The sequence below is a fragment of the Galeopterus variegatus genome, unplaced genomic scaffold (assembly GCF_000696425.1).
Source record: "Galeopterus variegatus unplaced genomic scaffold, G_variegatus-3.0.2 Scaffold381, whole genome shotgun sequence".
NCBI lineage: Eukaryota > Metazoa > Chordata > Mammalia > Dermoptera > Cynocephalidae > Galeopterus > Galeopterus variegatus.
Window position 1 is genome coordinate 280,626 of NW_007726492.1, and position 16,441 is coordinate 297,066.

Here is a 16,441-nt window from a genome sequence, read left to right on the forward strand (position 1 = left end):
TCCCCCCCCCATTTTTTCCCCTCCCCTTTTTTTTTTTTTTTTTTTTTTTGTCTTTTTTTTTTTGAGACCAGCTGCACCGCGCTCAGCCAGTCAGCACTGTGAGCACACCGGTCATCCCTATATAGGATCCGAACCCGCAGCGCTCCCAGCGCCACACTCTCCCAAGTGCGCCACGGGCTCGGCCCTCTCCTCTCCTTCTTAAACTCTAATACATGTATGTTAGAATGCTTTACACTGTCCCAGAGACCACTGAAACTCCATTTATTTTAAAATTTTTCTTTTTTGTTCTTTAGGTTGAGTAATTTTTATGATTCCATCTTCATGTTCATGATTTCTTTCTTCTGCCATCTCCAACCATCTGTTAAGCTTGTCCAGTTTATTTTTTATTGAGATATTTTACCCTCTGGCTCCAAAATTTCCACCAGTTCTTTTTTATAACTTACATTTTTCTGCCAAAAGTCAATAACTCCACTCATTTCAACCGCATTGATCTTTAAGTTCTTGAGCATCTTTATAATAGCTGCTGTAAATGATCTATGTGCTAATTCCAACATTAGGTGGTATAGGGGTCTGTTCGTATTCACTGCTTTGTGTGTGTGTGATGAAGATCACAATTTCCTGTTTCTTAGCATTTCTATTTTTAAAAAATGTTGTGCAAGACATAGCAAAGTGTCTGGAATATATTGTTTTCTTTTAAAGAGTGTTGAGTTTTGGGCTAGCATGCTGTCAATTTACTGACTGTTCTTTTGGATCATACTGAAGTTTGGTTTTAGGCTTTATTACGGTACATCTTTTAAGGCCTTGATCCTCACTGCTAAGTATTGTCTTTCTTTCTTTTCAATAGAATTCTAAAGCTGTTAGTTAGGTACTAATGAGGTTTCTTCATTCTGACTGGGGCAGACTTCAAATTCTAGAACTTTGTAATCTCTAGCCTCTTTGTTCTGTTCTTGTGCCAATGACTACCACTCTCTGCTATCCTTATGGAGTCTCACTTGTACAAGGGCAACCTACCCTTAACCAGGTACCTGGAAGGTATGCTCAAATAATCCTGGATCTTCCCCTCTGAACAGCTCCCTCTTCTCCTATACCATGCCCGTGAAGTTCCAAGTGCTTTGGCATCTCTGAACTCGAATCTCTGCCTCCTTTGTTCAGCAGGACGGCTAGTCCTAACTTGAGCTCTACTTCCCTGTGCCCCAGTCTTGAAATTGTTCGCAGGTAGACAGAAGGAGGTGAATATAGGCCTTATGTGTTTCCCTTACCGTAAAAGTCATAGTCCTGCTTCAATTATTGCCAAATGTCTGAGAAGAGGTGTATCATATACTCTGTCCAGTTTTATAGTTGTTTTTGGCAGTATGCTAAACCTGGTACCGAGTACTCTATCATGGCTGGAAACATGAGTCCAATTTTTAAAAATATTTTTTATCATTGTGCTTTAGTTTGGATGATTTGTATTGACCTTCTTCAAGTTCACTGATAATTTTTTCTACTGTTAATCCCATCCAACTTTTAATTTTAAATAATGTATTTTTTTCAATTGACAGATTCCCTTTTTTCTTTCATTTATATATCTACCCATCTCTATAACCACTATATTTACCTTTTCCAGTAGATTACATAGCATATTTATTATAAAGTTCTTGTCTGTTAATTTTAATATCTGGGTGTGTGTGGGTCTGTTCTTATTGACTTACTTTCCTCTTTACTATGGGTTACATTTTTCTGTTTCTTTGTATATCTAGTAACTTTGTAAATATGCCCTTGTGGAAGACTTGTTTTTATGTGTGTGTGTTTAGGTGTCCTTGAAAAAAATTTCTCTCCATACAAAACAATTGCTAAAAATAGTTACCTCTGAGATATCCCTGCAGTTTAACAATAATTTCCCTAATATATGTTTCATTTTTGTTGTTGGTCAGGATGTCCTTGGAAATTTATTCTATAATCTCTTTTGTACCACCTTTTATTATTCATCTCTTGGCAACCTGTTTCCTGCCTCCACTACTCCACTATAATTGTTCTCTTTATAATCACTGATGACCTCCTCATTTTCCAAAACAGAGGAAATATTTCCACTTCTAGACCCTTCTGTGGCATTTGAAACTGTTGAGGGTGCCTTCAGAACACTCCCTCTCTTTGGCTGTTATGACATAATTTTTCATTTAAGCTAAATTATTTCCATGCAAAAATTTGCAAATTTTGTTGCTGGTTGTCTTGATCTTACCAGAATGTCAAAAGAAGTTTTTCAGACTGGGTTCACACATGTACTGACAACTGTTTAATGATGGCTGTCTGGCCAATCTGATTGTAAGATGCTATCAGTTGTGAGAAGCATCACATTTTCAAAGATGCTAAAATCTAAAAGAAATGTGAATTTCAGAATCACTGGCATATGGTATTATTATTTTTTGATGATTTGAAGAGAACTGATCTGTGTTGCTCGAATTCAAGGCTTTAAAAAATAACGTAAATTTATATATTCTCTGGACTTATCTTCTTTGCAGTAAAATAACTTTGCTAAATAAAATTCCAGCTTTTATGAGGCTAGAATAAGATAATGCATGTAAAGTACATAATGCAGATAAAGTACCAGAGTCAGTAAGCACTCATAATGACCACTCGATGAATGATAGTAGTAGTAGTATTAGTAGTAATCATAGCAGCAGCAGTAGTAGTAGTAACACATTATATTTTCAGTAAAATAGTAGTAGTAGTAACATATGATATTTTCAATGAAATTTGAAATATCAAATTTGTTTGATATTTCTGAATTCAATTATTATGTTTCTGAATTCAATTATTTCTAAAATGCTAAGTAAGACTCCATATGTGTACTAAAGTTACTTTTTCTCTCTGAGTTTAAGTAGCCTTAATAAATAATAACCACTTTTCAAAGTTTTGCGAGAACTGAGATAATGCATGCAAAGTATTTGACTCTTTATTAGTTGTAGTACCTGAGATTTTCAGCAGAATGTGAATTATAACTTGTCTTTGTTGTTTCTAAAATTCTAAGAAAAATGATATAGATTTATTGAAGTTAACCTCAGAAATATTAAATGATTCCAGCTAATAATTCCTTGTATGTTTTTTGTCTGGATTAAATAAAATAATATATGAAAGTATACAACAATTTCAAAATACTTGACCCAGTGTGTGACAAATAGGAAGCACTTAGTAGAAGGTAGTTATTACTATTGCAATTGTTGTTATTGGCACCTTATCTTTCCAATGGTAGTTCATTTCCACTTTTCCTCCTTGGCCAAACAAAGGATTTTGAAAATATCAAAGATCACCCCGTTATATTTGCTAAACTTACTTTTTCTGAAGTTAACTTCACCAAAGAGCATGTGCCTTTTAGAATTTTTATGAAAATGAATGGCTTAATGAATTTAAAGTGTTTAAGTTGCTAGTACTGCTGTTGTTTATATTTACCTGACATAATATCGCATGAATTACTATTGGTTGAATTAAAAATGCTAAGGAAGACTTTACACATTTCAGAACTTAATTCTCTGGAGCTTAAGTAACTTCATCCATTAACACAGAACAGCAGTTCTCAAACTCTCTGGTGTCAATACCCCTTTATATTCTTCAAAATAATTGAGGACTTCAAAGATCTTTTGTTTATGTGGGCTATAGTTATTGATATTTATAGTATTAGAAAATTAAAACTGAAAAATATTTAAAATATTTATGAATCATTTCATTTTAAATAACAATAATAAGCCCATTTAATGTTAACATAAATAACATATTGTTATGAAAACCAAAATTTCAAAAAGATGAGAGAGAAGACAGACATTGTTTTACATTTTGATAATCCTTTTAATGTCTAGTTCAATAAAAAGCAGGATTCTCATATAGGTATTCATGTAGGTATTTCATATAGGTTGTGATATGTTGTTTTGGTAGAAGTTTATGAAGAAAATGCAGTTTTAAAGACAAATAGTTGGAAAAGAGAAACATAGCAAACTCTCTAAAAGAGACTCAGAGGCGTCCAGGGTTCTTGAACCACATTTTGAAAACTGCCGACACTTACCTTTTAATTTTTTAAAGTATGGAATAAGATAGTCTGTGCAATATATATTGTTATTAATGCTGCTTCTGTTGTCATTATTAATATTTATAATTTCCTGATACTATCAAAAGAATTTGGATTTCTTGTTTAGTTGACTGCGTTCATGGTTTCTAAAAACAAAAGGAAACTAATGATGGTACAGATTTGGTAAAGTGGTTAAGCTACTTCACCAAATAATACCTGTCTTACAGGGTTTTTAACCAAATTGAGATAATACATTTTACATCCGTAATGTCATTAATATGCATGGCTCTGTGCCTAGCCCATAAAATAGGCTCAATAAATGGCAGCTATTAGAATGACCCTTTATCCAATGTACATAAAATTATACAAATAGATGATAGGGACAAAACAGTCCTCATAGATCCAATAGCAGCTTCAACTCATCTATAATGACTCTGCTACCCAACCTTGTTGTCCCCTTGACAAGGCATTTTAGGCTCAAGAGTCCCTTAGGAAAGTGAATAAATCTTTTAACAGAGCAAGCTAATACTACTCCACAGCTGTGCTCTGAGTAATGCCGACTTCCACTGATTTTATGGCCAGTGTGTGAGGCCTTCCCCAGAGACTCCAGGTACAGGTATCTCTAGAAATACCTAGATGGTTGTACAGCATTTCCCATGGGAAGCTGAATTTCCACATCTAGGTACATCTACCCCAGTCAGGATGCCTCCAGAGTGAAGGCAAATTCCCCAGAGCAAGTTTCTAGTCTCAGTCTCTAGTTCCCACATTGCTTGGGGCTGAGAAATGGGAGACTACAGGGAGGAGCACCTCCCCTGTACCCTCTGCTGCTGTTACTGTAGAATCCTGGGAGGGTATAACAGAGTTTTCTGCCAACATTTTGTACGAAAACGGACTTCTTCTTTACAGTTATATCAAAGTGGTAAGTTTCCACACAGGAGTCCAAGGCTTTTGCTCCAGATGTAATCATTTCCAAGGTTAACAGTGGCCAGTAGGTCTTGGAGACTTTCTGGATCTGGGGTCTGATAGCAATATTATTATCTGTTTCAGAAAGGACCTCTATGTCTTCTTTTTCTTTTCTTTGATTTTTTAAAAAATTATTAAGCTTTCAGAAATGGAGACTTTCCAAGTTTACAAAAGTAAAATTTTTTAATAAAGACCCATCATCCCACTCCAAGATTTATCAATTTATGGACTGTCTTGTTCCATTCATACTCCCATCCATTTCTCCCTCCCATATAAACTCCAGACCTCATAATACTTCATCCATAAACATTTTGGTATGTATATGGAAAAATATAAGAACTATTTTTCATGTAGAAATATCAATATCTACATCTTACCTAACAATTAATGAGTAATAATTTTCTAATATCATCAAAAGGCCAGACATTGTTCAAATTTCTAATTGTGTCATGAATACAAGTATTTTAAAAAATTTGTTTGTTTGCATTGAGATCCCAAGAAGGTCTACATATTATAATTACTTGATAGGTCTTCTAAATCTCTTTTAATTCATAGATTCTTCTTCTAAATTCTTCCCTTGTAAATTTTTTTAAGAAACCCTTCCCTCCTTTCTTAATCCCGTACTAGCTTTCTTAACTCCAGAAAACTTCTCACAGCCTAACCCTTCTCTAAATCATTTCATTAAGGGTAAACCGATACTGACTTCTTTTAGGCAAGCTTGATCTGCACTCTTTCGGGAGATTACCTTAAACATAACTTTTAGAATAAAGGTTCTAACAATACAAGCTGGTAGCTTTCTACAATACAACTGTGTGGTTCTGCTGCACTCTACAGTCACAAATGCCTGTTGAAATTTTTGTAAGCATTCCATCAAACTTGGTGACAAATTACCTTCTCTCTTTCCTTTCTCATACTCATCACTCTTTCCATACAGATTTCAAAAATCTCTTCATAAGATCCAGCAATGCATTTCCTAAGGACACGCTGCAGTGTGTCTTAGTTTTCATAGTCTTTCCTACTTTCTTGAATGACATGCTTAGGTTGTAGGTAGGCATGGGCCAATATCCACATCTGTTGCTGCTTCTCACACTGTCACTTACAAAAAGTCATTTTAGAAATTCAGTGTCTGAGGAAGAAGGCTTAATGATCACTTTTTCCAAACACTTTCTCTTTCTTGTATCTTCCCAAAGATTAAAAGCCAATTAGCATCCTCAGCAGGCCCTAGGAAAGAAACATTGACCATTTTTTCCCTCTGCATCATCCAACCAAACACTCTATGCCTAACTTGGGGTGTTAAAACAGCTCATAGGGACTTTCAGTTTCAGATTCATCATAGTTCCTTGTGTATTTCTTAATTCAGCAATGACCTCTGAAGCATGTTTCTATCTCCTTTCAACAGCAATCCCTAATAATGTCTGACAGAATCCCTCAAATGTAATCTGAATTTTCCCAGGCTTCAACTTCCTGTGGATATAACAGAGGATAAATTAACGTTTAAATTTGGATTTCACTTGCAAGTTATCCCTACTTATTGATGCAGGACCTCTTCAAGATCTACCGCAGTTTCCAGGAGGTTTCTCACTTAGGCTCAGGCACAAGATCACTTTCTCCTCCCACGTCCTCCTTGATGTTTTCTGCTGTGACTCGGTTTATTGAAAGAAGTGCTTCCCTAGAGTACTACCTTTCAGTATTCTTAAAACCAAAAAAGCTTAAAATTCGCACAGAAATGGGAGGATTGCATCTCTCTCAACTCTGCATTTCACTCTGTCTCTTGACCTTGAAACAACATTGCTTATGCCCAGAGACTCAAAAACAAAACAAAACAGAACAAAAAAACCCCTTGCTAAAAAGAGAACCCTTTCAGTTTCTGCTTATAGTATATTTCTTTTTTTTTTTTTTTCCTTTTTGTCTTTTTTCGTGTCCGGCAACGGATCGCAACCCCCAGTGTCATGCCCGTACTGGACCGGGACTGGCAACGGGATCGCAACCCTCGGTGTTGCTCCCGCACCTCGCTCAGCCAGTGACCGGGAACCGGGCTGTATGTGGGATCCGAACCCTCGGCAGGAGCGCCACCGCACTCCCAAGCAGTGCACTGTAGCAGTGCGCCACCAGGCCGGCCCCAGCTTATAGTATATTTCTTTTTTTTTTTTTTTTTTCCTTTTTGTCTTTTTTCGTGTCCGGCAACGGATCGCAACCCCCAGTGTCATGCCCGTACTGGACCGGGACTGGCAACGGGATCGCAACCCTCGGTGTTGCTCCCGCACCTCGCTCAGCCAGTGACCGGGAACCGGGCTGTATGTGGGATCCGAACCCTCGGCAGGAGCGCCACCGCACTCCCAAGCAGTGCACTGTAGCAGTGCGCCACCAGGCCGGCCCCAGCTTATAGTATATTTCTGCAGAGTGGTCAGGCTCAGCCCAGCCAACCCTGATAAGCTATTATTATTATCACTATTATAGGTGGCATACATATTATTTTTTATTTAGTTTGGAAGCTTGTATGCTTAAAAAAAAAAAAGAAAAAGAAGGGCTGGCTTTACTAATGTCATTGAGTACAGATGTGAATTTATTCATTGAGTCAACAAATATTTATTGAGTGCTATCTATGAGCCAGGACAGTTCTAGGAACTGGAAATACAACAAAACGGACACAATCCACTCTTAGACAACCACAGCACTAATAGTTTATCTTGATAATGCTAATAACATGCCTTCTACAGAAATTTAGAAAGAAGTCGTTCCTAACACGATATCATACTGCTACTGTTTCAAGTGTCTATCAATTATGCCGTGAACAGCATTCAACAAACATTAGGTCTGAATTTCAGTAAAATGCAAATGAGTATATACCATTGTACAAATCCCTTCTGTCTTTCAGTAGGCTGTAACAACGTCTACCTTTTTTATGCCTTTAGGTGTATCAGTTCCTATCCCCGTGATTGGACTGAGGGACGAAGACAAAGTGTTCGTGAACAACACTACGTGCGTGCTCAACGACCCAAACTTCGTTCTTATTGGGTCGTTCGTAGCTTTCTTCATACCGCTGACGATCATGGTGATCACGTACTTCCTGACGATCTACGTTCTTCGCAGGCAAGCATTGATGTTACTGCAGGGCCACACGGAGGAACCGCCTGGAATAAACCTGGATTTCCTGAAGTGCTGCAAGGGGTATACTGCCGATGAAGAGAACTCTGCAAACCCTAACCAAGATCTGAACGCCCGCCGAAGAAAGAAGAAAGACAGGCGTCCTAGGGGCACCATGCAGGCTATCAACAACGAAAAGAAAGCTTCGAAAGTTCTTGGCATTGTTTTCTTTGTGTTTCTGATCATGTGGTGCCCATTTTTCATTACTAATATTCTGTCAGTTCTTTGTGGGAAGTCCTGTAACCAAAAGCTCATGGAAAAGCTTCTGAATGTGTTTGTGTGGATTGGCTATGTGTGTTCAGGAATTAATCCTCTGGTGTACACTCTCTTCAACAAAATTTACCGAAGGGCTTTCTCCAACTATTTGCGCTGCAATTATAAGGCAGACAAAAAGCCTCCTGTCAGACAGATTCCAAGAGTTGCCGCCACTGCTTTGTCTGGGAGAGAGCTTAATGTTAACATTTATCGGCATACCAATGAACCGGTAATTAAGAAAGCTGATGACGTTGAGCCCGGTATAGAAATGCAAGTTGAGAATTTGGAGATACCAGTAAATCCCTCCAGTGTGGTTAGTGAAAGAATCAGTAGTGTGTAAGAAAGAGTAGCACAGTCTTTTCCTACAGTAAAGCTACAGGTGTAGGAAAATTTTCTTCTTTAATTTTTCTGTTGGTCATAACTAATGTAAATATTGCTGTCTGAACAAAGTGTTTTTATATATAGCTTTGCAACTCTGTACTTTACAATCATGCATACAATAGTGAGATTTAGGGTTCTATATTTACTGTTTATAATATATGGAGACTAACTTATTTTGATTCATTAATGAATAAAATGTTTATTTTGCCTTTCCCTCCCTTCCTTCCCTCCTTCCTTCTTTCCTCTCTTTCCTTTCTCTTTCTTTCTTTGGGGCACATGGAAATGTTGATGTTCCTCTCAGGTGGCATTTGCAGGAGACCAGAATGATGCACATGACAGTGGTTATATTCCAACCACACCAAAATGAACAAAGTCAGTGGACTCTTTTTCCAGGTTAACAGTAAATATATGCTTTAAATTCTTGCTCTGCTCATCCACACACATAAACACAATAAGATAGGTTCTGTCTTCTGATACATCCATCTATCAGTGAGTCAAAGGCAGAACTTAACCTTGTTGTTACACATGGGGCAAAATTTGACATTGTCAGAATGTTGTGTTGGTATTTTGCTGCAATGTCTGTCCCCAAACATCGTGGTATTTTTACATAGCAGCTGGTTAACCAGGACTACAGAAGTGGAAGGATAATAAGAGATATATACACCAAATACCTTTTCACTTCTTAAGGACAATGTTCAAATTCTGATTATTATGACAAGCAAACAGGAATTAGTGTTTTCATTCTGGTCTTAGTAAATACCTAATTCTATGATTAAACTGGGAAATGAGATCCCAGAGTTATTTCCCAATCCAGGATTGAACATCAATTGGGTTTTGATCTCAGAATCCTGGAAATTGGTGTGCTACACACAAAGTGAAATTAGCATTTTGAGCCTTATTAAAATATTTTTTTAATTATGGTACCTCTATCTATAGGACCTAATTTAGCAGTCCATTTTTGAGTAAAACTTGTATTAGAGGCAAAGATGATAGAAACCTTGGAAGTTTTACTGGATTAAGGACTACAGAATTAGGCCCTTAGAATGTGAAAAAAAAGTAATTAAAAAGACAGTTTTACTGAACTCTGGGAATAACAGAGATACAGAGTTTCCATTTGGATTTTAAACAAAATTTATCTCATTTTCAGATCCTTCCAAACTCTCTAGTGCAGGAAAAGGCTGCAGCTAACTTGTGAAAGTGGCAAGCTCTTCATTGTTCTGCAATTATGTACCAGAAGTTTAAATCTTTGTTAAAATACAGTGTTGTGTTACAATAAATGTTGGCCATCATTTCATTCGTGGGCCTGCTGCTCTCTAAGAATTCAGTACTATTTTAATAGTTTGTAAACCATAAAAGGTTTTCAAGCATTGCTGAAGTCAGACCATTAAGTCTATGCTGTGTGCAGAGTATACAAGTGTTTCCAGTAATTGTACAAGTATTTCCATGTGTGTCCATTTCACACAACTGTGGATAAATTTCCGACGAATTCATGATGCTATTTCTTCTGCCTGACAGTTACTTACACACCTGGGAGGGTGCCTCTCAGTGTTCTGAAATTGGCGAATGCAGAATCTGAATTTCTAAACCCCCTGGTCTGTGTCCTCAACACACAGCATAGATAAATCCAATAGTCTGCCACAGGGGCAGTGGGAGAGCCGCTGTATTTGAGGAAACTCATACAGTCTCTACTTGATTTACAGCACTGCCAAATGTCACTCAATTGCCTGAGCATGCCCAAATATAACATGAAAGTAAAGTCTACCTGCCTGTTAGGTCTGTCGAACTGCATGTTAAAACAACTATTTGAAATCAAATAAGATGATCTAATTCTTACTGAAATGAAAATGTCTGAAGAAACACAGCATGCATTTAGCATGAGTTCTGCACATACAGATGGTGCCCTGCATGTATGCCATGTATGTTGCATGAATCCATCGATTTGTATTAATGTAGGGCAGAGTAGTTGATATAAAAAGGACTGCAGAAAATCCTTCAGCAGTCCTTAAAAAGATCATGCATTCAGATCTGAAAGATTGTGAGTATTAGAGAAAATTGGAAACATCTGATTTTTTTTCTTAACTATCAGGGCAAGCTCATAGCACATGTTTTACAAAGAAATAAAATATAAACCACAGATTTCCAAAAGCACTAGCAATAAGTTGAATGAGAATAGCTTACAGCACATTTGTTAGTAATTCTTATGTCATCAAGTAGTTGTACTTAATAGTACCCAACACAGTAATTATCCTCAAATTGTGTGCTATTCATAAGTCTGTGCAGTTTGGTATGAAACAAATATACTCATTTGGATATAAATCTTACAGTTCAGTGTTAAATCTACAAACTTTTATAAATGTTTTAAAAACGTCCATGTGATAAATGTAAACGTGGTGAATTTACTGTCACACAAATCATTTTGATGTTCTATTATATATCTGTTTAAGACACGTGCAACAGACTGCCTTATATTATTTCCTGTAATTCTTCTCCTTTGTCCAATGGTACTTTTTGTGAATGGTTGTGAAGTGTTGTCTTATTCCTGATTCCTGTATGTTATCCACTCCAGGTTTTTGTGATACTTCCTATTAATTTATTAAATTTATTAAATGTTGGCTAATATGTCATGTGTCTTTTTTCCCCCAGCGTCTTTTAAGGGAAAATATACCACTTCACCTCATTTTCTTTGAAAATTAAATTGAATCTTATAAAATAAGTTTACAAATACAAACACAACCAGAAAATACCACTTTTTCTGACTAATTATGCATGTACTCAAAGACTGCAACATCAGAGGAAAATCAACTAAGAGGTGTGAACAACAAAAACAGTATCCACAACAACATCACTGATTCTTCATGAGCAGAATGACTGCACTCCCAAATTATTCTGCCTTCCTTACATTTCTTATGCAAGGGGCTGGGGTTGCTTACATGCTCTCTTTGCTATAGGTATTGTATTGGTCCATTTCTGTTGCTTATAACAAAATACCTGGAACTGGGTGATTTATAAGAAAACAAAATCTATTTCTTACAGTTTCAGAAGCTGGGAAGTCCAAAGTCCAGAGAACACAGCTGGTGCGGGGCTTGGTGGTGGCAACAGTGACCAAGGGGTCTCACATGACAGAAAATGGCAGAGCAGAGAGACACTAACCTCTCATGTGCTCTTCTTTTAAAGCCCTCAGGGCCACAGCCCTGGCCACCATTATTAATACATTCACTACAGGATAGCCTTACAATCTAATCACCTCTTCAAGACCCCATCTTTCAATTGCCATAATAGGATTTCCCACCCTCAAGAGTTACATTGGGGATTTAAGCTTCAATGAGGTCTGGAGGGATCCAGTCTTCAGCACTCTGCCCCTAACCCCCCAAAGCTCATGTTCTTTTCATGTACAAATACATTTCTTTCATCCCAAAAGCCTTAACTTGTTTCAACTTAAAAGTCCAAAGTTCAAAGTCCTATCTGTGAATTCAAAACAAGTTATCTACTTCCAAGATACAGTGGTGAGACAAGCATAGGGTACATATTCCCATTCAAAAAGGGAGAAATAGGCCAAAAGGAAGTTGTAATAGGTCCCAAACAAGTCTGAAAACCAGCAGGGCAGGCATTAAATCCATATCTGATGAATCATGTACCTTGACTTCATGTTGGATGTCCTGTGCAAGATGGTGTAGGGGTTGGGTCCCCAAGTCGTCAGGCAGCTCTGATTCTATGGCTTTCCTGGTCCTAGGTGGTGCTTCAGTTCTTGTAGGCTGGTACTGCATGCTGGTAGCTGCACAGGTCTGGAGTCTCCATGGCAGGCCCATTCTCATGGCTTTACTAGGCATGGTGCTTGATGGGGTTTCTCTGCTGCAACTCTGACCCCAGTCCTGTACCAATTTTATATATTAGTCCATTTCTGTTACTTACAACAGAATATCTGGAACTGGGTAATTTATAAGAAAATGAAATTTATTGCTTACAGTTTCAGAGCCTGGGAAGTCTAAAGCCCAGGGAACACGTTTGGTGAAAGCCTTGGTGGTGGTGACAGTGAACCAAGAGTCTCACATGTCAGAAAATGGCAGAGCAAAGAGACACTAACCTCTCCTGTGCTCTTCTTTTAAAGCCCTCAGAACCTCACCCCTGACCACCATTTTTAATCCATTCACTATGGCATGGTCCTACAATCTAATCACTTCTTCAAGGTGCCACCTTCCAATTACCAAAATAGAATTTCCCACCCTCAACAATTACAATGGGAATTTAAGCTTCAGTGAGGTTGCGTGGGAGAACAAGTCTACGGTACCATAGTAGGATTTCCCACCCTCAACAGTTACAGTGGGAATTAAGGTTCTAATATCTAAACTCTGAGGAGACAATTCAATCAATCCACAACAGGTATCACAACTGTCTTATTCCTACCAGACTCAGAAAGGACCATGCCTTTCTTGATTGCCACCTTCCAATTACCAAAATAGAATTTCCCACCCTCAACAATTACAATGGGAATTTAAGCTTCAGTGAGGTTGCGTGGGAGAACAAGTCTACGGTACCATAGTAGGATTTCCCACCCTCAACAGTTACAGTGGGAATTAAGGTTCTAATATCTAAACTCTGAGGAGACAATTCAATCAATCCACAACAGGTATCACAACTGTCTTATTCCTACCAGACTCAGAAAGGACCATGCCTTTCTTGATGGTTTTATCCCCAAAATTTAGCGGCCACTGTACATTCAATAGATATACATTGAGCATTAACATTTACAGGCATTGTGTTACCTGTTCCTGTTGCCAAAATGGCCCTTACAATTCCCCACTCTTTGGTTATGCAATGTGGCATGGTCACCTTAATTTACCTCTTACCTAAAATGGCTTTGGATACCTCTGAAATTATCAGTCACCATGCTAAGCAAATCTGTTCCTTCATACCAGGAGCGAAAGATGACGATAAAAACATTGGAATTTTCTTTCAACATATATACCTTCCTGATGCTGGATGAGCCCAGGTGATACTGGCATGACTTCAGTTCCTTGAGAAGAAAGCAGTAATACCTCATTCCTTTGCAACTACAAATAGGTTGGTTCCTATGAGTGGGTCAAGAGATAAAGGTTGAACTGTCACTTAAAACAATACAGTCACTGCTGCCCATTGCCAGAAATATCTTGTAGCACTGAAGCAACATTGAGGCAAGGGAAAGAGGCTGAAATTTCTTGACAGCCTAGTACTGGAGTCACTACTACCAGTGGAAGGGAAGGTGGGCAAGAGAATAGTAAAGTGCCTCAGTCCGTACATTGGAAGGTCTTTACGGTCTGAGAAGAGAAAGAATGATGCTTCTTATCATCAAGTAGCAGTAGGTTTCTCTTATCCACACAATTTCCAGCTCCCTCTTGGGCTGGAGCAATTTCGAAGGTTGAGGCCCATTTCTCTTTGCATATTCTCACTGCACATATGTTAGCATATCACCTAGAGAGCAGAGTATATTAGAAAGAGGAATTTTAATGTACCAATAGGAGTAGATGGCATCATAGTTGTTCTCCAATAGTATGTGACTTATAGCACTTAAAACATAAATAGCTCTAAGACATAGTTTAGGTTCCTTGGGATGTAAATTCTGAGAAGAAAATAAGTGTGCAAGATGTTTATTGGGAAATGGCCTTGGGATTCATATGCATGGGGGGGAAGGAAGAAAGTAGGGCTTGGTAGAGGGAGAAGTTGGACGGTGATATAGTTACAATAAGGACTTATTCCCTCTGCACATCTAGAGGGGAAAATATACCACTTCACCTCATTTTCTTTGAAAGTTAAATTGAATACTGGAAAATAAGTTTACAAAGAAACACACCAGGAAATACCACTTTTCCTGACTAATTATATGTGTACTCAAAGATTATAATACCAGACAGACAACAATTAATAGGTGTGAACAACAAAAACAGTATCACCTTTAGCTGGCCCCCACCAAGAGCTTTGAATCTAGGATAGCCCTTCAGACTTGTTTGAAGTTGCAGTGAGGGATCTAGGCCTCTGCCCCTCTACTGCCTCCAGGAGAGATGTGTGACCTTATGCCAGGACACTCTCTTCAACAGAAGCAACTCCAAAAGAGAATTTACAGCTGAGATTTATCATCCCATGAGCATCCCAAGATCTTGGCAAGAAAGCACAGCATCCATAACAAACAGTACACAGTTGTACCTCTGTATCTGTGTGTTCTGCATCCATGGATTAAACTAACTGTGGGTAGAAAATGCTCAAAAATAATTGCATCTGTTTTGAACATATGCAGACTTTTTTCTTGTCATTATTCCCTAAACAATACAGTATAACAGCTATTTACATATAATTTACATTGTCTAAGATATTATAAGTAGTCTAGAGATGATTTAAAATATACAGGAGGATGTGTGTAGGTTACATGCAAATACTGTGGCATTTTATATCAGGGACTTGAGATCCCTGGATTTTGGTATCTGTGGAGGGCAGGAAGGGTCCTGGAACCAATCCCCCATGGATACTGAGAGACAACTGTGTTTATTAGGTATAAAAGATTCACCACTACTATGATTTGTTTTTACAACACTTCACTTCTGACATCAAATGTGTGGGGTTTCCACACCAATCATTTCTCCAGTTCTCTGCAGACACCAAATGGGCTTCTGACAATTTAATTCAATTCTGACACTTCCCAGAGTTAGCATAGACCCCACAGGTTAATGACTCAGTCCCACAATACTGCCCCTCACTTCACATGGTAGCTGCAAATATTGAGTGGCAATATTTACAAATTGGGGGTTCCCACAACCCCTTCCTCAGGTTCGATAATTTGCTATAATAGCTCATGGAACTTAGGGAAACACTTTATTTATGTTTAGCAGTTTATTATAAAGCATACAAATGAACAACCAGATGAAGAGGTACATAGGGCAAGGCCTGGAAGGGTCCCAAGGGTAGGAGTTTCTGTCTCCATGGAGTTAGGGTGCATCAACTTCCTGATATGTGGATGAGTTCACCAACCTGGATGCTCTCCAAATCCCATAATTTAAGGATTTCTATGGAGGCTTCATCACACAGGCATGATCAATTATTAACACAATTTCTAGCCTCTCTTCTCTCTTTGAAGAATAGGGGGTGGGACTGAAAGTTCCAAGATTCTTACCATGATTTGTTCTTTTTGGTGACCACCCCCCAACCTGAAGCCATCTAGGAGCCCACCGAGATTCACCTCATTAAAACAAAAGATGCTCCTATTACCCAGGAAATTCCAAGGTACTTCAGAGCTTTGTGTTTGACACTTCTATCACCCTCATCTCTCAGGAAATTGCAGGGGTTTTAGGAGCACTGTGTCGGGAACTGGGGGCAGAGAACAAACACATATTTCTTATTATGTAATTACCACCTATATAACAGGAAACAACTTGGTTGGCTGCCACTTCAGCCAAAATCAAGGCAAATGAAGGTGAAAGGAAATATATTTTTTGTCTGTGGTTACTCTTCTTATTAAATGTGGTCACACATAACAACTATACTTTTTTGAAGTTGTTACAACAAGCAAATGGAAAGGACATTCTTGGGGGGGAGGGGAGAGAGGGAGGAGGGAGGGAGGTGTCGGTGATGGGCCATAATAATCATATACATTGTATATTGACAAAATAAAAATTTAACGAAAAAAAATAAAAAATAAAA

At 38.1% G+C, this 16,441-nt stretch overlaps 1 protein-coding gene across 2 annotated transcripts in view; it reads left to right on the forward strand.

The window, feature by feature from the left end:
* Positions 1-9,340, forward strand: part of HTR2C (5-hydroxytryptamine (serotonin) receptor 2C, G protein-coupled) — a 144,963-nt gene extending 135,623 nt beyond the window's left edge. The window contains exon 4 of one of the 2 annotated variants that reach the window (XM_008568149.1): positions 7,912-9,340. In XM_008568149.1, the coding sequence (XP_008566371.1) occupies positions 7,912-8,738 (827 nt within the window). In that variant the 3' untranslated portion in view covers positions 8,739-9,340. The remainder of the gene's footprint in view (positions 1-7,911) is intronic. The other variant, XM_008568150.1, reaches the window with a different exon arrangement.
* Positions 9,341-16,441: the final 7,101 nt, after the last annotated feature.